This window comes from Oncorhynchus gorbuscha, unplaced genomic scaffold, assembly GCF_021184085.1.
Source record: "Oncorhynchus gorbuscha isolate QuinsamMale2020 ecotype Even-year unplaced genomic scaffold, OgorEven_v1.0 Un_scaffold_3257, whole genome shotgun sequence".
Lineage (NCBI taxonomy): Eukaryota > Metazoa > Chordata > Actinopteri > Salmoniformes > Salmonidae > Oncorhynchus > Oncorhynchus gorbuscha.
The window spans coordinates 24,037-46,854 of NW_025747552.1; the positions used below are offsets into that span (position 1 = coordinate 24,037).

At 44.3% G+C, this 22,818-nt stretch overlaps 2 protein-coding genes across 2 annotated transcripts in view; one reads left to right on the forward strand and one right to left on the reverse strand.

Moving 5' to 3' along the window:
* Positions 1 to 10,194, reverse strand: part of LOC124027473 (centrosomal protein of 72 kDa-like) — a 32,380-nt gene extending 22,186 nt beyond the window's left edge. The window contains exons 1-4 of the mRNA XM_046339889.1: positions 10,065 to 10,194; positions 9,648 to 9,775; positions 7,040 to 7,232; positions 6,808 to 6,922 (exon numbers count right to left, since the gene is read on the reverse strand). Coding sequence (XP_046195845.1) covers positions 6,808 to 6,922; positions 7,040 to 7,232; positions 9,648 to 9,775; positions 10,065 to 10,137 — 509 coding nt within the window. The 5' untranslated portion in view covers positions 10,138 to 10,194. The remainder of the gene's footprint in view (positions 1 to 6,807; positions 6,923 to 7,039; positions 7,233 to 9,647; positions 9,776 to 10,064) is intronic.
* LOC124027474 lies at positions 10,172 to 14,805 on the forward strand. The gene is made up of 3 exons (XM_046339890.1): positions 10,172 to 10,251; positions 10,498 to 10,648; positions 12,165 to 14,805. The coding sequence occupies exons 2-3, from the start codon at positions 10,559 to 10,561 to the stop codon at positions 12,702 to 12,704; spliced, it is 630 nt and encodes a 209-aa protein (XP_046195846.1). The 5' UTR covers positions 10,172 to 10,251; positions 10,498 to 10,558; the 3' UTR covers positions 12,705 to 14,805.
* The last annotated feature ends 8,013 nt before the right edge of the window (positions 14,806 to 22,818 follow it).

Here is a 22,818-nt window from a genome sequence, read left to right on the forward strand (position 1 = left end):
AGAGTACAGTACCTCTGGTCAGTGATGTCTAATACTGTAGAGTACAGTACCTCTGGTCAGTGATGTCTGTCTAATACTGTAGAGTACAGTACCTCTGGTCAGTGATGTCTAATACTGTAGAGTACAGTACCCCTGGTCAGTGATGTCTAATACTGTAGAGTACAGTACCTCTGGTCAGTGATGTCTAATACTGTAGAGTACAGTACCTCTGGTCAGTGATGTCTAATACTGTAGAGTACAGTACCTCTGGTCAGTGATGTCTAATACTGTAGAGTACAGTACCTCTGGTCAGTGATGTCTAATACTGTAGAGTACAGTACCTCTGGTCAGTGATGTCTAATACTGTAGAGTACAGTACCTCTGGTCAGTGATGTCTAATACTGTAGAGTACAGTACCTCTGGTCAGTGATGTCTAATACTGTAGAGTACAGTACCTCTGGTCAGTGATGTCTAATACTGTAGAGTACAGTACCTCTGGTCAGTGATGTCTAATACTGTAGAGTACAGTACCCCTGGTCAGTGATGTCTGTCTAATACTCTAGAGTACAGTACCTCTGGTCAGTGATGTCTGTCTAATACTGTAGAGTACAGTACCTCTGGTCAGTGATGTCTGTCTAATACTGTAGAGTACAGTACCCCTGGTCAGTGATGTCTGTCTAATACTGTAGAGTACAGTACCTCTGGTCAGTGATGTCTGTCTAATACTGTAGAGTACAGTACCTCTGGTCAGTGATGTCTGTCTAATACTGTAGAGTCCAGTGCCTCTGGTCAGTGATGTCTAATACTGTAGAGTACAGTACCTCTGGTCAGTGATGTCTGTCTAATACTGTAGAGTACAGTACCTCTGGTCAGTGATGTCTAATACTGTAGAGTACAGTACCTCTGGTCAGTGATGTCTAATACTGTAGAGTACAGTACCTCTGGTCAGTGATGTCTGTCTAATACTGTAGAGTACAGTACCTCTGGTCAGTGATGTCTAATACTGTAGAGTACAGTACCTCTGGTCAGTGATGTCTAATACTGTAGAGTACAGTACCTCTGGTCAGTGATGTCTAATACTGTAGAGTACAGTACCTCTGGTCAGTGATGTCTAATACTGTAGAGTACAGTACCTCTGGTCAGTGATGTCTAATACTGTAGAGTACAGTACCTCTGGTCAGTGATGTCTAATACTGTAGAGTACAGTACCTCTGGTCAGTGATGTCTGTCTAATACTGTAGAGTACAGTACCTCTGGTCAGTGATGTCTAATACTGTAGAGTACAGTACCTCTGGTCAGTGATGTCTAATACTGTAGAGTACAGTACCTCTGGTCAGTGATGTCTAATACTGTAGAGTACAGTACCTCTGGTCAGTGATGTCTGTCTAATACTGTAGAGTACAGTACCTCTGGTCAGTGATGTCTAATACTGTAGAGTACAGTACCCCTGGTCAGTGATGTCTAATACTGTAGAGTACAGTACCTCTGGTCAGTGATGTCTGTCTAATACTGTAGAGTACAGTACCTCTGGTCAGTGATGTCTAATACTGTAGAGTACAGTACCTCTGGTCAGTGATGTCTGTCTAACACTGTAGAGTACAGTACCTCTGGTCAGTGATGTCTGTCTAACACTGTAGAGTACAGTACCTCTGGTCAGTGATGTCTAATACTGTAGAGTACAGTACCCCTGGTCAGTGATGTCTAATACTGTAGAGTACAGTACCTCTGGTCAGTGATGTCTAATACTGTAGAGTACAGTACCTCTGGTCAGTGATGTCTAATACTGTAGAGTACAGTACCTCTGGTCAGTGATGTCTAATACTGTAGAGTACAGTACCTCTGGTCAGTGATGTCTGTCTAATACTGTAGAGTACAGTACCTCTGGTCAGTGATGTCTAATACTGTAGAGTACAGTACCTCTGGTCAGTGATGTCTGTCTAATACTGTAGAGTCCAGTACCTCTGGTCAGTGATGTCTAATACTGTAGAGTCCAGTGCCTCTGGTCAGTGATGTCTAATACTGTAGAGTACAGTACCTCTGGTCAGTGATGTCTGTCTAATACTGTAGAGTACAGTACCTCTGGTCAGTGATGTCTAATACTGTAGAGTACAGTACCTCTGGTCAGTGATGTCTGTCTAATACTGTAGAGTCCAGTACCTCTGGTCAGTGATGTCTGTCTAATACTGTAGAGTCCAGTACCTCTGGTCAGTGATGTCTGTCTAATACTGTAGAGTCCAGTACCTCTGGTCAGTGATGTCTGTCTAATACTGTAGAGTCCAGTACCTCTGGTCAGTGATGTCTGTCTAATACTGTAGAGTACAGTACCTCTGGTCAGTGATGTCTGTCTAATACTGTAGAGTACAGTACCTCTGGTCAGTGATGTCTAATACTGTAGAGTACAGTACCCCTGGTCAGTGATGTCTAATACTGTAGAGTACAGTACCTCTGGTCAGTGATGTCTAATACTGTAGAGTACAGTACCTCTGGTCAGTGATGTCTGTCTAATACTGTAGAGTACAGTACCTCTGGTCAGTGATGTCTAATACTGTAGAGTACAGTACCTCTGGTCAGTGATGTCTGTCTAATACTGTAGAGTACAGTACCTCTGGTCAGTGATGTCTAATACTGTAGAGTACAGTACCTCTGGTCAGTGATGTCTAATACTGTAGAGTACAGTACCTCTGGTCAGTGATGTCTGTCTAATACTGTAGAGTACAGTACCTCTGGTCAGTGATGTCTAATACTGTAGAGTACAGTACCTCTGGTCAGTGATGTCTGTCTAATACTGTAGAGTCCAGTACCTCTGGTCAGTGATGTCTAATACTGTAGAGTCCAGTGCCTCTGGTCAGTGATGTCTAATACTGTAGAGTACAGTACCTCTGGTCAGTGATGTCTGTCTAATACTGTAGAGTACAGTACCTCTGGTCAGTGATGTCTAATACTGTAGAGTACAGTACCTCTGGTCAGTGATGTCTGTCTAATACTGTAGAGTCCAGTACCTCTGGTCAGTGATGTCTGTCTAATACTGTAGAGTCCAGTACCTCTGGTCAGTGATGTCTGTCTAATACTGTAGAGTCCAGTACCTCTGGTCAGTGATGTCTGTCTAATACTGTAGAGTCCAGTACCTCTGGTCAGTGATGTCTGTCTAATACTGTAGAGTCCAGTACCTCTGGTCAGTGATGTCTGTCTAATACTGTAGAGTACAGTACCTCTGGTCAGTGATGTCTAATACTGTAGAGTACAGTACCCCTGGTCAGTGATGTCTAATACTGTAGAGTACAGTACCTCTGGTCAGTGATGTCTAATACTGTAGAGTACAGTACCTCTGGTCAGTGATGTCTGTCTAATACTGTAGAGTACAGTACCTCTGGTCAGTGATGTCTAATACTGTAGAGTACAGTACCTCTGGTCAGTGATGTCTGTCTAATACTGTAGAGTACAGTACCTCTGGTCAGTGATGTCTGTCTAATACTGTAGAGTACAGTACCTCTGGTCAGTGATGTCTGTCTAATACTGTAGAGTACAGTACCTCTGGTCAGTGATGTCTGTCTAATACTGTAGAGTACAGTACCTCTGGTCAGTGATGTCTAATACTGTAGAGTACAGTACCTCTGGTCAGTGATGTCTAATACTGTAGAGTACAGTACCTCTGGTCAGTGATGTCTAATACTGTAGCGTACAGTACCCCTGGTCAGTGATGTCTAATACTGTAGAGTACAGTACCTCTGGTCAGTGATGTCTGTCTAATACTGTAGAGTACAGTACCTCTGGTCAGTGATGTCTAATACTGTAGAGTACAGTACCTCTGGTCAGTGATGTCTGTCTAATACTGTAGAGTACAGTACCTCTAGTCAGTGATGTCTGTCTAATACTGTAGAGTACAGTACCTCTGGTCAGTGATGTCTAATACTGTAGAGTACAGTACCTCTGGTCAGTGATGTCTAATACTGTAGAGTACAGTACCTCTGGTCAGTGATGTCTAATACTGTAGAGTACAGTACCTCTGGTCAGTGATGTCTAATACTGTAGAGTACAGTACCTCTGGTCAGTGATGTCTAATACTGTAGAGTACAGTACCTCTGGTCAGTGATGTCTGTCTAATACTGTAGAGTACAGTACCTCTGGTCAGTGATGTCTAATACTGTAGAGTACAGTACCTCTGGTCAGTGATGTCTAATACTGTAGAGTACAGTACCTCTGGTCAGTGATGTCTAATACTGTAGAGTACAGTACCTCTGGTCAGTGATGTCTAATACTGTAGAGTACAGTACCTCTGGTCAGTGATGTCTAATACTGTAGAGTACAGTACCCCTGGTCAGTGATGTCTGTCTAATACTGTAGAGTACAGTACCTCTGGTCAGTGATGTCTAATACTGTAGAGTACAGTACCTCTGGTCAGTGATGTCTAATACTGTAGAGTACAGTACCTCTGGTCAGTGATGTCTAATACTGTAGAGTACAGTACCTCTGGTCAGTGATGTCTAATACTGTAGAGTACAGTACCTCTGGTCAGTGATGTCTAATACTGTAGAGTACAGTACCCCTGGTCAGTGATGTCTGTCTAATACTGTAGAGTACAGTACCTCTGGTCAGTGATGTCTAATACTGTAGAGTACAGTACCTCTGGTCAGTGATGTCTGTCTAATACTGTAGAGTACAGTACCTCTGGTCAGTGATGTCTAATACTGTAGAGTACAGTACCTCTGGTCAGTGATGTCTAATACTGTAGAGTACAGTACCTCTGGTCAGTGATGTCTGTCTAATACTGTAGAGTACAGTACCTCTGGTCAGTGATGTCTAATACTGTAGAGTACAGTACCTCTGGTCAGTGATGTCTAATACTGTAGAGTACAGTACCTCTGGTCAGTGATGTCTAATACTGTAGAGTACAGTACCTCTGGTCAGTGATGTCTAATACTGTAGAGTACAGTACCTCTGGTCAGTGATGTCTAATACTGTACAGTACCTCTGGTCAGTGATGTCTGTCTAATACTGTAGAGTACAGTACCTCTGGTCAGTGATGTCTAATACTGTAGAGTACAGTACCCCTGGTCAGTGATGTCTAATACTGTAGAGTACAGTACCTCTGGTCAGTGATGTCTGTCTAATACTGTAGAGTACAGTACCTCTGGTCAGTGATGTCTAATACTGTAGAGTACAGTACCTCTGGTCAGTGATGTCTAATACTGTAGAGTACAGTACCTCTGGTCAGTGATGTCTGTCTAACACTGTAGAGTACAGTACCTCTGGTCAGTGATGTCTAATACTGTAGAGTACAGTACCTCTGGTCAGTGATGTCTGTCTAATACTGTAGAGTACAGTACCCCTGGTCAGTGATGTCTAATACTGTAGAGTACAGTACCTCTGGTCAGTGATGTCTAATACTGTAGAGTACAGTACCTCTGGTCAGTGATGTCTAATACTGTAGAGTCCAGTACCTCTGGTCAGTGATGTCTAATACTGTAGAGTACAGTACCTCTGGTCAGTGATGTCTGTCTAATACTGTAGAGTCCAGTACCTCTGGTCAGTGATGTCTAATACTGTAGAGTCCAGTACCTCTGGTCAGTGATGTCTAATACTGTAGAGTACAGTACCTCTGGTCAGTGATGTCTGTCTAATACTGTAGAGTACAGTACCTCTGGTCAGTGATGTCTAATACTGTAGAGTACAGTACCTCTGGTCAGTGATGTCTAATACTGTAGAGTACAGTACCTCTGGTCAGTGATGTCTGTCTAATACTGTAGAGTCCAGTACCTCTGGTCAGTGATGTCTGTCTAATACTGTAGAGTCCAGTACCTCTGGTCAGTGATGTCTGTCTAATACTGTAGAGTCCAGTACCTCTGGTCAGTGATGTCTGTCTAATACTGTAGAGTCCAGTACCTCTGGTCAGTGATGTCTGTCTAATACTGTAGAGTCCAGTACCTCTGGTCAGTGATGTCTGTCTAATACTGTAGAGTCCAGTACCTCTGGTCAGTGATGTCTGTCTAATACTGTAGAGTCCAGTACCTCTGGTCAGTGATGTCTGTCTAATACTGTAGAGTACAGTACCTCTGGTCAGTGATGTCTAATACTGTAGAGTACAGTACCTCTGGTCAGTGATGTCTAATACTGTAGAGTACAGTACCTCTGGTCAGTGATGTCTAATACTGTAGAGTACAGTACCTCTGGTCAGTGATGTCTAATACTGTAGAGTACAGTACCTCTGGTCAGTGATGTCTGTCTAATACTGTAGAGTACAGTACCTCTGGTCAGTGATATCTAATACTGTAGAGTACAGTACCTCTGGTCAGTGATGTCTGTCTAATACTGTAGAGTACAGTACCTCTGGTCAGTGATGTCTGTCTAATACTGTAGAGTACAGTACCTCTGGTCAGTGATGTCTAATACTGTAGAGTCCAGTACCTCTGGTCAGTGATGTCTAATACTGTAGAGTCCAGTACCTCTGGTCAGTGATGTCTAATACTGTAGAGTACAGTACCTCTGGTCAGTGATGTCTAATACTGTAGAGTACAGTACCTCTGGTCAGTGATGTCTAATACTGTAGAGTACAGTACCTCTGGTCAGTGATGTCTGTCTAATACTGTAGAGTACAGTACCTCTGGTCAGTGATGTCTAATACTGTAGAGTACAGTACCTCTGGTCAGTGATGTCTAATACTGTAGAGTACAGTACCTCTGGTCAGTGATGTCTAATACTGTAGAGTACAGTACCTCTGGTCAGTGATGTCTGTCTAACACTGTAGAGTACAGTACCTCTGGTCAGTGATGTCTAATACTGTAGAGTACAGTACCTCTGGTCAGTGATGTCTAATACTGTAGAGTACAGTACCTCTGGTCAGTGATGTCTGTCTCCGAGGAGCTCGTCTGTTGGGGTCCGAGCACAGAGTCTGAGGAGAAATGCATGATTGAAGCTCTTCTCTCACTGTCCCTGACTGGACAGTCGTCTACAGGAAGAAAAAACAATATAAAACAAACGTCAGATTGGTAAGAAGAACTATCTAACAGCAAAGTCATTGGACAGCCAATCGGACCCACAATGAACATATGGTAGCTGTAGGTACCAAGCCTGTGAAGGTTGGACAGTGCGTGCACAAAGTACAGGCGGTAGTGTGGATCTGTTTTAGCCAGAGGGTTGAGCCTCAGGTCCAGCTCTCTCAGAGCAGTCAGCTGCCAGAGCACTTTGACCTCCTGAAGGGAGGGAATGCTGTTGTAGTACAGGTTCAGCCTCTCCAGCCTCTTCAAGTGTTGGACCCCCTATAGATGAACAGACATAGAAAGAAACAAATAGGGGGGGTATAATGTGTGGAACATTCCAACAGGAATCTGATACAAAAACTTAGTAAATAACAAGGTTTCCACAAACAACACACACAAAGTTGTATAGAGGCAGATTAAGATACCGGGTAGAGAATGGGCTATTTCATTACGTTTTTAAATCACCTCACCAAAAAATGTCTGTCCTCACTCTGGTAGCCTATGGACAAACATTAAGAATAAGCTACGTGGTGAGTTGATGCCTATTCGGCAGCTAGTTAGCTAGGTGGTGAGTTGATGCCTATTCGGCAGCTAGTTAGCAGGGTGGTGAGTTGATGCCTATTCGGCAGCTAGTTAGCTAGGTGGTGAGTTGATGCCTATTCGGCAGCTAGTTAGCTAGGTGGTGAGTTGATGCCTATTCGGCAGCTAGTTAGCTCGGTGGTGAGTTGATGCCTATTCGGCAGCTAGTTAGCTAGGTGGTGAGTTGATGCCTATTCGTCAGCTAGTTAGCTAGGTGGTGAGTTGATGCCTATTCGTCAGCTAGTTAGCTAGGTGGTGAGTTGATGCCTATTCGTCAGCTAGTTAGCTAGGTGGTGAGTTGATGCCTATTCGACAGCTAGTTAGCTAGGTGGTGAGTTGATGCCTATTCGGTGGTGAGTTGATGCCTAGCTAGTTAGCTAGGTGGTGAGTTGATGCCTATTCGGCAGCTAGTTAGCTAGGTGGTGAGTTGATGCCTATTCAGCAGCTAGTTAGCTAGGTGGTGAGTTGATGCCTATTCGGCAGCTAGTTAGCTAGGTGGTGAGTTGATGCCTATTCGGCAGCTAGTTAGCTAGGTGGTGAGTTGATGCCTATTCGGCAGCTAGTTAGCTAGGTGGTGAGTTGATGCCTATTCGGCAGCTAGTTAGCTAGGTGGTGAGTTGATGCCTATTCGGCAGCTAGTTAGCTAGGTGGTGAGTTGATGCCTATTCGGCAGCTAGTTAGCTAGGTGGTGAGTTGATGCCTATTCGGCAGCTAGTTAGCTCGGTGGTGAGTTGATGCCTATTCGGCAGCTAGTTAGCTCGGTGGTGAGTTGATGCCTATCCGGCAGCTAGTTAGCTAGGTGGTGAGTTGATGCCTATTCGGCAGCTAGTTAGCTAGGTGGTGAGTTGATGCCTATTCGGCAGCTAGTTAGCTAGGTGGTGAGTTGATGCCTATTCGGCAGCTAGTTAGCTAGGTGGTGAGTTGATGCCTATTCGGCAGTTAGCTGGTGAGTTGATGCTAGGTGGTGAGTTGATGCCTATTCGGCAGCTAGTTAGCTCGGTGGTGAGTTGATGCCTATTCGGCAGCTAGTTAGCTCGGTGGTGAGTTGATGCCTATTCGGCAGCTAGTTAGCTCGGTGGTGAGTTGATGCCTATTCGGCAGCTAGTTAGCTCGGTGGTGAGTTGATGCCTATTCGGCAGCTAGTTAGCTAGGTGGTGAGTTGATGCCTATTCGGCAGCTAGTTAGCTAGGTGGTGAGTTGATGCCTATTCGGCAGCTAGTTAGCTAGGTGGTGAGTTGATGCCTATTCGGCAGCTAGTTAGCTAGGTGGTGAGTTGATGCCTATTCGGCAGCTAGTTAGCTAGGTGGTGAGTTGATGCCTATTCGGCAGCTAGTTAGCTAGGTGGTGAGTTGATGCCTATTCGGCAGCTAGTTAGCTAGGTGGTGAGTTGATGCCTATTCGCAGCTAGTTAGCTAGGTGGTGAGTTGATGCCTATTCGGCAGCTAGTTAGCTAGGTGGTGAGTTGATGCCTATTCGTCAGCTAGTTGAGCTAGGTGGTGAGTTGATGCCTATTCGGCAGCTAGTTAGCTAGGTGGTGAGTTGATGCCTATTCGGCAGCTAGTTAGCTAGGTGGTGAGTTGATGCCTATTCGACAGCTAGTTAGCTCGGTGGTGAGTTGATGCCTATTCGTCAGCTAGTTAGCTAGGTGGTGAGTTGATGCCTATTCGGCAGCTAGTTAGCTAGGTGGTGAGTTGATGCCTATTCGTCAGCTAGTTAGCTAGGTGGTGAGTTGATGCCTATTCGTCAGCTAGTTAGCTAGGTGGTGAGTTGATGCCTATTCGGCAGCTAGTTAGCTCGGTGACTTGATCATGTTACTTTGTATTACTATGCGTTGTTTGTTGGAAACCAGATTCCTGTTGGAACGTTCCACAAATTATACCCACTCAAACAAATGTGACTTACACATTCAGTGTATGTCCCAAATTGTGCCCTATTCCCTACATAGTGAACTACTTTTGCCCAGAACCCTGGTTAGAAGTAGTGCACTATATAGGGAATAATATGTAATGGCGTACCATTGTGGACGCAATCAGATCTACACATCTACACATTCAGACTTCAGTGACCATTTCACCATGTACTGTATATACATTTGTCTGTTGATAGACATCTCACCTCGACAGAGATTAGTGCATTACAGGAGAGGTTCAGGGTTTTCAAACGGACAAAGTTCTTTAGTGAGATTCCCAGATGTCTGATTTTCTCCTTGTATGATCCTGGGAGGCTCAGTGATCTCACATCTGCTGTAAAGTGGTCATGAATGTTAGTAGCCAGCAATCAAAGTAGAGTAGTTGGGTAGTTGTAGACCCATGGTAACGTTGTCCATCTTTCACTAGATAGCTACCTGTGGCCAGACAAATTCAAAGCACTGTTTTGTCAGCTAGCCTAGCAGGCGAGCTAACGTTGGCACTAAGCAAAGTCTCTGGGCGTTAATTAGCTATTAATGGAAGTTTAAAACTGGTTTTAAATCAAACTAATCATACATCTAGGCTACCAACTTACAAGCTATAATTTAAGTGTCAAATATATTACCAAGGCAATGGTGATTTAGATGTAGCTTCTCTCGTATCCACTGCTCTGTTGCTGTTGTCAACAGCGCCGCCATATTTTTCCAATTTGGTGGAATCCGAGCCGAGCATGCGCAGTTGTTTACGGTCTGGGAACGCCCACATCCTGGTACTGCTTGTCTCACGTGTTCAAACAAGCGGAACAGAGAAAGGTAATGTTGAATGTTAACAGATATTTTTCAGCTCACATATTAGTTTCAGTCTTGACTTTGGTCATTCTAAACGTGGCTACTTACCTGAAACATAGCTGTTTAGAATGTTAACACTGTACACATAGCTATGGCGCAAGACAAGACTACTAGCTTACTTTCAACAGTGTTTTCTCAACTTTGGTATGGCATTCAACAGTTAACTTGCAGATATCTGAAAACTTCTTCTCTTTCCCAAATCCCACTCAGTCTCTTCATATGAAATGAACAGTGATCCTCCAACTGTAGCTTTGGAATTGAGTCAAGACCAATGGCAGGCTGTCTGACAGAGTTGATCACAGCATGTTCCAACATCACACTGTCCGTCTCGGCCCTGTACACAGCATATCAGCTCTTCAAGGTAATTTTGGGATATATTGGTATTCACTTGAGTGTAACTCTTGTGTACCATTAAACCATTCTCAACCCCTTTGCTACTGATTATTGTCATGACTCGTTCTTTCTCCTCACCCTGACTGTTCCCTCATCTCCTCTTTCTCTCGTATCTCCTCCTCTTGTTCCCTCATGTCCCTCTTTCTCTCGTAGGACCACAGAGCTCCAGCAGTGGGCTTCTTTCTCCTCACCCTGACTGTTCCCTCATGTCCCTCTTTCTCTCGTAGGACCACAGAGCTCCAGCAGTGGGCTTCTTTCTCCTCACCCTGACTGTTCCCTCATCTCCCTCTTTCTCTCGTAGGACCACAGAGCTCCAGCAGTGGGCTTCTTTCTCCTCACCCTGACTGTTCCCTCATCTCCCTCTTCCTCTCGTAGGACCACAGAGCTCCAGCAGTGGGTTTCTTTCTCCTCACCCTGACTGTTCCCTCATGTCCCTCTTTCTCTCGTAGGACCACAGAGCTCCAGCAGTGGGCTTCTTTCTCCTCACCCTGACTGTTCCCTCATCTCCCTCTTCCTCTCGTAGGACCACAGAGCTCCAGCAGTGGGCTTCTTTCTCCTCACCCTGACTGTTCCCTCATCTCCCTCTTCCTCTCGTAGGACCACAGAGCTCCAGCAGTGGGTTTCTTTCTCCTCACCCTGACTGTTCCCTCATCTCCCTCTTTCTCTCGTAGGACCACAGAGCTCCAGCAGTGGGCTTCTTTCTCCTCACCCTGACTGTTCCCTCATCTCCCTCTTCCTCTCGTAGGACCACAGAGCTCCAGCAGTGGGCTTCTTTCTCCTCACCCTGACTGTTCCCTCATCTCCCTCTTTCTCTCGTAGGACCACAGAGCTCGAGCAGTGGGCTTCTTTCTCCTCACCCTGACTGTTCCCTCATCTCCCTCTTTCTCTCGTAGGACCACAGAGCTCGAGCAGTGGGCTTCTTTCTCCTCACCCTGACTGTTCCCTCATCTCCCTCTTCCTCTCGTAGGACCACAGAGCTCCAGCAGTGGGCTTCTTTCTCCTCACCCTGACTGTTCCCTCATCTCCCTCTTCCTCTCGTAGGACCACAGAGCTCCAGCAGTGGGCTTCTTTCTCCTCACCCTGACTGTTCCCTCATCTCCCTCTTTCTCTCGTAGGACCACAGAGCTCCAGCGGTGGGCTTCTTTCTCCTCACCCTGACTTTTCCCTCATCTCCCTCTTTCTCTCGTAGGACCACAGAGCTCCAGCAGTGGGCTTCTTTCTCCTCACCCTGACTGTTCCCTCATCTCCCTCTTCCTCTCGTAGGACCACAGAGCTCCAGCAGTGGGCTTCTTTCTCCTCACCCTGACTGTTCCCTCATCTCCCTCTTCCTCTCGTAGGACCACAGAGCTCCAGCAGTGGGTTTCTTTCTCCTCACCCTGACTGTTCCCTCATCTCCCTCTTTCTCTCGTAGGACCACAGAGCTCGAGCAGTGGCCTCTTTCTCCTCACCCTGACTGTTCCCTCATGTCCCTCTTCCTCTCGTAGGACCACAGAGCTCCAGCGGTGGGTTTCTTTCTGCTCGGTCTCTCCTCAGGCCTCTGCACCCTGCCTCTCTCCTTCAGCCCATACCTGACCTCTGTACAGGAGGACCTGGAGTGGGCCGGCGAGGTCCTGGCTCCACCGCTAGTCTCCTTCGGCTTCCTGTGGCTCAGCGAAGACCGCACCACAGCCAACACCCTCCTTATTGGCTCAGCTCTCCTCCCGGTGCTCTGCGATTGGCTGTCAGCGGACGAGTTGATGCTGATGTCACGCTGTCTGGCGCTCTCTGCCGTCTCCTGCTCGCTCACTGTGTGTCTGTTTGCGGGAAACGCTGTCGGGGCCCTGGGCAGTGTGGCCCTCAGCCTGCCCCAAATGGTGGCCCCCAGGGTGGGGGTCAAGACTCTGGCTCCCCTTGTCTCTCCAGGGGCCACTGTGGGACTGCTTAAGTGGCTCCTGAAGGGCTCCATTGCTGTAGGGTGCTGGGCCTCTGAGAAGGCACTTAGCAAGTACCTGTTGGAACTGAAGGACCTGGACTCCCCATTTTAACTTGTTACCACTGTAACTCAGGGTTTCCCCAAACTCAGTCCTCAGGACCCCGGGGTTTCCTTTCTTTCCTAAGCACTACACCGCTTATTCAAATAATCAACTAATCATCAAGCTTTGTAGTGTTTGGGCAAAAACCAAAAGGTGCACCCCTTGGAGTCCCGAGCATGGAGTTTGGGAAACTGTAACATCACTGTAACAGTTACTGACTGTCTGAACAGTTCAATAGTCCCTCACACATGATCATGACTGATTGTTAAGTTGATGTGGTCTCATGATGTGCACATAGAGCTGCTGACAGAAGAGAACCAGATGGAGGGTCTATTTATTTTGTCCTGCAGGGCCTTGCCTCATAGAAGTAGAACGAATAGAACGGTCTGGAACCTCTGACCATGGCGATTTGACTGGTAAAAGTAATGGGTGCACTCAAAATGAGCACGCTTGTTCTACGTATTCTAGCACTGTGGCTTGCCTTTGATCTGTAGCCAATAACCTTTCCAATTCCTACTGGCCAATGACCTTTCCAATTCCTATTGGCCAATGAGCTTTCCAATTCCTACTGGCCAATGACCTTTCCAATTCCTACTGGCCAATGACCTTTCCAATTCCTACTGGCCAACGACCTTTCCAATTCCTACTGGCCAATGACCTTTCCAATTCCTACTGGCCAATGACCTTTCCAATTCCTACTGGCCAATGACCTTTCCAATTCCTACTGGCCAATGACCTTTCCAATTCCTACTGGCCAATGACCTTTCCAATTCCTACTGGCCAATGACCTTTCCAAGAGATTATCCTTATAAGGATGCCATTCTGCCAATTTGGAGGTGACATGATCCACCATTGGGACAGATGGCTGTTGCCAGTGTATGAGCACTGTCAAGGACGTTGTTCTACTTGTTCAGCTTATCGTCATGGCCAGGGGGCTCTGCTCTGTTATCCAAGTACTGTCATCTATGCAAGTCGAAGAAGCACTGGTGTCTAATTCTAAAAATGTAAACATTATTGATGATATTAGTAACAGCGGTTAATAATATTTTATGTGCTAAAATATTGATTTGCTAAAGTATCAACAAAAGGAGTAGTGCTTGGATCTAACGCTTGTATGTACTGATTGTCATGGGTCACTAATACTCCCAACCTCTTCCACTCCGCATGTTAGAAAGTCTAACTCATCTCTGGATGTTGATTTACAGGACAGTGTCATTACCAATTGGCTATAAAAGATTCTATCTGCTTACTCTGTGAAAATATCCTCCCAACGGTGACTCTATGAGGAGGATGGAAGTGCCTTCCAGACATTTACTACTGTCTATGTCTATGAGGGTGCCTCCCAAATATCACCCTATTCCCTATGTAGTGCACTACTTTTAATCAGAGCCCATTTTGCCTCCCAAATATCATCCTATTCCCTATGTAGTGCACTACTTTTAATCAGAGCCCATTTTGCCTCCCAAATATCATCCTATTCCCTATGTAGTGCACTACTTTTAATCAGAGCCCATTTTGCCTCCCAAATATCACCCTATTCCCTATGTAGTGCACTACTTTTAATCAGAGCCCATTCTGGGGATAGGGTGGCATTTTGGGGAACACTGGTTGAACCTGGGCTGGCTTGACTTCAGTGTCTTGTCCTACGATGAGCACCAAACAGCTTGTACTAGACTATGCTCACTGTGAAGCCAAACAGCTTGTACTAGACTATGCTCACTGTGAAGCCAAACAGCTTGTACTAGACTATGCTCACTGTGAAGCCAAACAGCTTGTACTAGACTATGCTCACTGTGAAGCCAAACAGCTTCTACTAGACTATGCTCACTGTGAAGCCAAACAGCTTGTACTAGACTATGCTCACTGTGAAGCCAAACAGCTTGTACTAGACTATGCTCACTGTGAAGCCAAACAGCTTCTACTAGACTATGCTCACTGTGAAGCCAAACAGCTTGTACTAGACTATGCTCACTGTGAAGACAAACAGCTTGTACTAGACTATGCTCACTGTGAAGACAATGTCATTGACAGAAAGGACACGTCTGAGAGCCGATAGCTTTAGTTGGCCAGGGTACATGGCCAGGGTACATGGCCGGGGTACATGGCCGAGGTACCAAAACAGTCGGGGCACCAAACGGCACCCTATCCCCGATATATAGCCCCATTTCTTTTGACCAGAGCTCTATATGGGCCCTGGTCAAAAGTAGTGCACTATTAAGGGAATAGGGTGCCATTTGGGACGCATACCCCTAAGTCGCATCAGATTCAGGATCCTGTTCATTCTGAAGCCTCAGCAGATAGCTACTGTGTACAGTTAGATTTAACTAGATACATCTGCAGAGTTCACACCACTAACACTATGGATCTATATTCATTGATTCTTCAGATATACTACATATTATATCCACATACTGTCCATAATGTCTATAAAAGAAGGGTTTTTCTTTATTTGTACTATTTTATACATTATAGAATAATAGTGAAGACATCAAAACTATGAAAAGAAATTGTTAAACAAATCAAAATATATTTTATATTTCAGATTATTCAAAGTTGATTTATTTAACCTTTATTTAACCAGGCGGCAAGTTGAGAACAAGTTCTCATTTACAACTGCGACCAGGCCAAGATAAAGCAAAGCAGTTCGACACATACAACGACACAGAGTTACACATGGAATAAACAAACATACAGTCAATAATACAGTGGAAAAGTAAGTCGATATACAATGTGAGCAAATGAGATGAAGTGGCCACCCTTTGCCTTGATGACAGCTTTGCACACTCTTGGCATTCTCTCAACCAGCTTCATGAGGTAGTCACCTGGAATGCATTTCAATTAACAGCTGTGCCCATATTATGGCAAGAACCCTCAAATAAGCAAAGATAAGTCCATCATTACTTTAAGACATGAAGGTCAGTCAATCAGGATGATTTCAAGAACTTTGAAAGTTTCTTCAAGTGCAGTTGCAAAAACCATAAATCATTATGAGGAAACTGGCTCTCCTGAGGACTGCCACAGGAAAGGAAGACCCAGTTACCTCTGCTGTAGAGGATACGTTTATTAGAGTTACCAGCCTCAGAAATTGCATCCCAAATAAATGTTTTACAAAGAAATAGACACATCTCAACATGGGGGCGGCAGGGTAGCCTAGTGGTTTAGGAGCGTTGGACTAGAAACCGAAGGTTGCCAGTTCGAATCCCGAGCTCTCAAGGTACAAATCTGTCGTTCTGCCCTGAACAGGCAGTTAACCCACTGTCCCTAGGCCGTCATTGAAAATAAGAATTTATTCTTAACTGGCTTGCCTAGTAAAATAAAGGTTTAAAAAAAAAACTGTTCAGAGGAGACTGTGTGAATCAGGCCTTCATGGTTGAATTGCTGAAAAGAAACCACTACTAGAGGACACCAATAAGAAGAAGAGACTTGCTTGGGACAAGAAACATGAGCAATGGACTTTAGACCAGTGGAAATCTGTCCTTTGTTCTGATGAGTCCAAATTTTACATTTTTGGTTCCAACCGCTGTGTCTTTGTGAGACACAGAGTAGGTGAACAAATTATATCCGTATGTGTGGTTCCCACCGTGAAGCATGGAGGAGGTGGTGTTATGGTGCTTTGCTGGTGATACTGTCTGTGATTTATTTAGAATTCAAGGCACATTTAACCAGCGTGGCTACCCCAGCACTCTGCAATGATACGCGATCCCATCGGGTTTGCGCTTAGTGGGACTATCATTTGTTTTTCGACAGGACAATGACCCAACACACCTCCAGGCTGTGTAAGGGCTATTTGATCAAGAAGGAGAGTGATGGAGTGCTGAGTCAGAATGACCTGGCCTCCACAATCACCTGACCGCAACTAAATTGAGATGGTTTGGGATGAGTTGGACCGTGGAGTAAAAGAAAAGCAGTGCTCAGCTTATGTGGGAACTCCTTCAAGACTGTTGGAAAATCATTCCTGGTGAAGCTGGTTGAGAGAATGCCAAGACTGTGCAAAACTGTCATCAAAGCAAAGGGCGGCTATTTGAAGAATCATCTCAATTATAAAATATATTTTGATTTGTTTATCACGTTTTTGGTTACTACATGATTCCATATGTGTTTTTTCATAGTTGTAATGTCTTCACTATTATTCTACAATGTGGAAAATAGTAAAAATAAAGAAAAACCCTGGAATGAGTAGGTGTGTCCAAACATTTGACTGGTACTGTATATATATATTTATACTCTGGACTCCGACATTACTCGTCCTAATATTTCAATATTAATGTATTTATTTTTTTACGTTTAGATTTGTGTGTATTGTTAGATATTACTCCACTGTTGGAACTAGGAACACAAGCACTTCACTACAACCGCATTAATATCTGATAAATTTGTGTACCCGACCAATAAAATTATATTCGCTACTAGTTGGAGGATTGTGCATTGATTTTGGGATGCTAATTGGTTAACCGTCTGTGTAAGTTATGTTGTATTTGTGATATACTTTGATTAACTTGTGAATAAATTACTATTTGATTGTCAGATAGATGCTCAGTTTGATGCATTTTGGGATGCATCAAGATTTTCTTCTCCTCAAAGCACAGCCAAGGAAGAATTTATTTCTGTATTGGATAGAGACGCTGAGTGGACACTGCAGAACGGAACTGCTGTAATTCCCAGGACTCCAGGATAGCACAGCGCCAGCCTCGATCTGCTATTTACAAGACTTGCTCTTTTCTGCAGACTTCCTCCCAGCTCTAAGCCCAGCTCTAAGCCCATCTCTAAGCCCAGCTCTAAGCCCAGCTCTAAGACCATCTCTAAGCCCAGCTCTAAGCCCAGCTCTCAGCCCAGCTCTAAGCCCAGCTCTAAGCCCAGCTCAGCCAAACATAAATAGGGCCAAACTTAACTAAGGATATCTATCTGTTAATTCATGTCCTTATTTACATTGTAGTGGATGAGTAATACCTATAGTCAATAGATCCTTCAATTAACCTTTTTTTGGATATTGGCATCGTTTGTGATTTAAGTCATTTGTGTACTGGTACATAATTTGTTAACAAAAATGACAATATGTTGTTGGGTATACACACAGAAACAGTAATTGTCAGAAACATCGAACCAATGATGTAATTTGGTCCTTAGCTTTGACTTGTGTCTGTACATACATAAACAATGGGTTGTTGTGATTCTTGTCTGTAGATACAGTACATAAACAATGTGTTGTTGTGACTCGTGTCTGTAGATATATAAACCATGGGTTGTTGTGACTCGTGTCTGTACATACAGTACATAAACTATGGGTTGTTGTGACTCGTGTCTGTATATACAGTACATAAACAATGTGTTGTTGTGACTCATGTCTGTATATACAGTACATAAACAATGGGTTGTTGTGACTCGTGTCTGTAGATATATAAACCATGGGTTGTTGTGACTCGTGTCTGTATATACAGTACATAAACCATGGGTTGTTGTGACTCGTGTCTGTATATACAGTACATAAACAATGTGTTGTTGTGACTCGTGTCTGTACATACAGTACATAAACTATGTGTTGTTGTGACTCGTGTCTGTATATACAGTACATAAACTATGTGTTGTTGTGACTCGTGTCTGTATATACAGTACATAAACAATGGGTTGTTGTGACTCGTGTCTGTAGATATATAAACCATGGGTTGTTGTGACTCGTGTCTGTATATACAGTACATAAACCATGGGTTGTTGTGACTCGTGTCTGTATATACAGTACATAAACAATGTGTTGTTGTGACTCGTGTCTGTACATACAGTACATAAACTATGTGTTGTTGTGACTCGTGTCTGTATATACAGTGCATAAACAATGGGTTGTTGTGACTCGTGTCTGTAGATATATAAACCATGGGTTGATGTGACTCGTGTCTGTATATACAGTACATAAACAATGTGTTGTTGCGACTCGTGTCTGTAGATACATAAACAATGTGTTGTTGTGACTCATGTCTGTATATACAGTACATAAACAATGGGTTGTTGTGACTCGTGTCTGTACACATAAACCATGGGTTGTTGTGACTCGTGTCTGTAGATACATAAACGATGTGTTGTGACTCATGTCTGTATATACAGTACATAAACAATGTGTTGTTGTGACTCGTGTCTGTATATACAGTACATAAACTATGTGTTGTTGTGACTCGTGTCTGTATATACAGTACATAAACAATGGGTTGTTGTGACTCGTGTCTGTAGATATATAAACCATGGGTTGTTGTGACTCGTGTCTGTATATACAGTACATAAACCATGGGTTGTTGTGACTCGTGTCTGTATATACAGTACATAAACCATGGGTTGTTGTGACTCGTGTCTGTATATACAGTACATAAACCATGGGTTGTTGTGACTCGTGTCTGTATATACAGTACATAAACAATGTGTTGTTGTGACTCGTGTCTGTATATACAGTACATAAACAATGGGTTGTTGTGACTCGTGTCTGTATATACAGTACATAAACAATGTGTTGTTGTGACTCGTGTCTGTATATACAGTACATAAACAATGGTTGTTGCGACTCGTGTCTGTACATACAGTACATAAACAATGGGTTGTTGCGATCGTGTCTGTATACATAAACAATGGCTCCTGATCCTTTCTATGTGAGTGCCCATCAGATAGTATCAGGGACTGTCTTGTCTCTCCCTCTCCTCCAGCTCAGACTCCTGGGGTGCATCCCAAATGGTACCTTTTTCCTTACATAGTGCACTACTTTTGACCAGAGCCCTGTGGGGAAAAGGGTGCCATTTGTGAAAGCAACATGGCTGCTGCATACTGCTGACAGCATGAGGCCACATGTTCCCCAACACAATCAATCTCCATCTCAGCTGCTTGCTTCAGCACTGCAGAGAGCTGCACTGAGCATGCCCACTGTATCTGCAGCCTGTGGATGGATGGAGTAGAGAGGAGGAGGAGGAGAGAGAGTGGAGGGGAGAAGAGAAGGGAGAGACAGAGAATCACACAGGAGCTGCTGGTCAGTGCAGTGATGCTGCTGCAGCAGAGAGGAGAGGGGCTGCAAAGGAATGAACAATAACAGACCAAACAGGAGAACATGGAATGTTGTGGTGGAATGCAGAATGTTGTGGTGGAATGCAGAATGATGTGGAGGAATGCAGAATGTTGGATTGTCTGGACCGGACATCATTAATGACATGAAGACAAGTATGGGTAAGAAAGGAGAAGACAAAATGTTTCTGACAGATGGAGAGGAGGAGCGTTTTAAGATCAGAAAACGGATTAAAGAGGAAGATGGAAGGATGATCTCTGAGGAAAGACCAACAGTAATCAGCCAGATCTATGCTAATCGGTCTTTCTCTGTGGCATCCTCATCCGTCAGCATTTGATATTTTAGCTGCCAGAGCCTTTGTTGTCAGTGAATAGGCATCACTCCTTGGGAGATTTGGTGTTTTGAAAATGAATCGGCTATAGAACGACATTGTCATCCTCTCTCTCTCTCTCTCTCTCTCTCTCTCTCTCTCTCTCTCTCTCTCTCTCTCTCTCTCTCTCTTCTCTCTCTCTCTCTCTTTCCATTCTCTCTCTCCTTTATCTCTCTCTTCTCCTCTCTCAGAGTGAGCCGAGGCAGTGTTTCCCTGGGTATCTAGTTCTGTCACTGTAACAGTGAGTCCCAGACAGGAGGGGAGATGTATCCTTCTCTCCTGCTAGTTTACATCTTCTACACTGTCTTCAAGAAGGAGGAGGAAGAATCCCTGGGAGCTGCTCAGGGCGGAGCCTCAGTGTCTTCACAGCGTCTACGCCCAAATGGAATCCTATTCCCTATAAAGGGCCCAGGGCACTAATATAATGCACTTTGATGCCTTCTACAGATCCCTGAGTCAGTTACATCTATCTACAGTCTTCAGTAGAGTCTAGTAACAGGAATCTAAGTCCTGGGAGCTGCTAACAGGGTTTATCTACAGCCTCAGTGAGTCTAGTAACAGTGTTTATCTACGTCCCAAATGGAAACAGTGTTTATAAAGTCCTACAGTGGCACTAAATAATGTTTATCTACAGCCCTCAGTAGAGTCTAGTAACAGGGTTTATCTACAGATACCTCAGTAGAGTCTAGTAACAGGGTTTATCTACAGTCCTCAGTAGAGTCTAGAAACAGTGTTTCTCTACAGCCCTCAGTAGTCTAGTAACAGTGTTTATCTACAGCCCTCAGTAGAGTCTAGTAACAGTGTTTATCTACAGTCCTCAGTAGAGTCTAGTAACAGGGTTTATCTACAGTCCTAAGTAGAGTCTAGTAACAGGGTTTATCTACAGTCCTCAGTAGAGTCTAGTAACAGGGTTTATCTACAGTCCTCAGTAGTCTAGTAATGGTGTTTATCTACAGTACTCAGTAGAGTCTGGTAACAGGGTTTATCTACAGTCCTCAGTAGAGTCTAGTAACAGGGTTTATCTACAGTCCTCAGTAGAGTCTAGTAACAGGGTTTATCTACAGTCCTCAGTAGAGTCTAGTAACAGTGTTTATCTACAGCTCTCAGTAGAGTCTAGTAACAGTGTTTATCTACAGTCCTCAGTAGAGTCTAGTAATGGTGTTTATCTACAGTCCTCAGTAGAGTCTAGTAACAGGGTTTAACTACAGCCCTCAGTAGTCTAGTAAAGGTGTTTATCTACAGTCCTCAGTAGAGTCTAGTAACAGTGTTTATCTACAGTCCTCAGTAGAGTCTAGTAACAGGGTTTATCTACAGCCCTCAGTAGTCTAGTAATGGTGTTTTATCTACAGTCCTCAGTAGAGTCTAGTAACAGTGTTTATCTACAGTCCTCAGTAGAGTCTAGTAACAGTGTTTATCTACAGTCCTCAGTAGAGTCTAGTAACAGGGTTTATCTACAGTTCTCAGTAGAGTCTAGTAACAGGGTTTATCTACAGCCCTCAGTAGTCTAGTAATGGTGTTTATCTACAGTCCTCAGTAGAGTCTAGTAACAGGGTTTATCTACAGTCCTCAGTAGTCTAGTAATGGTGTTTATCTACAGTCCTCAGTGAGTCTAGTAACAGGGTTTATCTACAGCCCTCAGTAGAGTCTAGTAACAGGGTTTATCTACAGTCCTCAGTAGAGTCTAGTAACAGGGTTTATCTACAGCTCTCAGTAGAGTCTAGTAACAGGGTTTATCTACAGCCCTCAGTAGAGTCTAGTAACAGGGTTTATCTACAGCCCTCAGTAGAGTCTAGTAACAGTGTTTATCTACAGTCCTCAGTGGAGTAACAGTGTTGATCACAGTCCTCAGTAGAGTCTAGTAACAGGGTTTATCTACAGCCCTCAGTAGAGTCTAGTAACAGGGTTTATCTACAGCCCTCAGTAGAGTCTAGTAACAGGGTTTATCTACAGTCAGTCCAGGGTTTTTCAGCCCTAGAGTCTAGTAACAGGGTTTATCTACAGCCCTCAGTAGAGTCTAGTAGAGTCTAGTAACAGGGTTTATCTACAGCCCTCAGTAGAGTCTAGTAACAGGGTTTATCTACAGCCCTCAGTAGAGTCTAGTAACAGTGTTTATCTACAGTCCTCAGTGTGGAGTAACACTGGTTATCTACAGTCCTCAGTAGAGTCTAGTAACAGGGTTTATCTACAGTCCTCAGTAGAGTCTAGTAACAGGGTTTATCTACAGCCCTCAGTGGAGTAACAGGGTTTATCTACAGCCCCACGCGGTTCCTTTGTCTTGTCATCAGAGGATGGTAACCATCAGCAGGACAACCAATCCCATGACAGCAGGGAAACTGTATAGATACTGAGCTATTTCTGTAAGTCTACTGTCTGTGGGATATGTTACTGCTAGTCTCACAGACGTGACATCTGAAATGCTATTTTATGTCGGTAGAGAGATGTTCATGCTGTCATACATGTTGTGTAGGTTTATTGTTTAAGGTGAACAGCATCTGGGCTGGCAGTGTCATTGCAGGCTGGCAGTGTGTACGTGTGTGTTGTGTCTGTGTTGGAGGTTAACACAGTATTTAGTAACACTAATGTCTGTTTCTCCTCTCTGACATCCCCCTGTCTGTCTGTTGCTGTGATCAGGAGCCAGGACGTGTTTCCATGGAAACAAGGAGCAGGAGAAGAAAAGGCCACACCCCCAGGAAGGAGAGGAAGAAAAGGGGGCGTGGCAGCAGGTT

Coding starts and splice junctions, on each gene's coding strand:
- LOC124027474 (XM_046339890.1), top strand. CDS start 10,559: ATGGCAGGCTGTCTGACAGAGTTGATCACAGCATGTTCCAACATCACA. Junction 10,649..12,164: donor CAGCATATCAGCTCTTCAAG/GTAATTTTGGGA, acceptor TTCCTCTCGTAG/GACCACAGAGCTCCAGCGGT.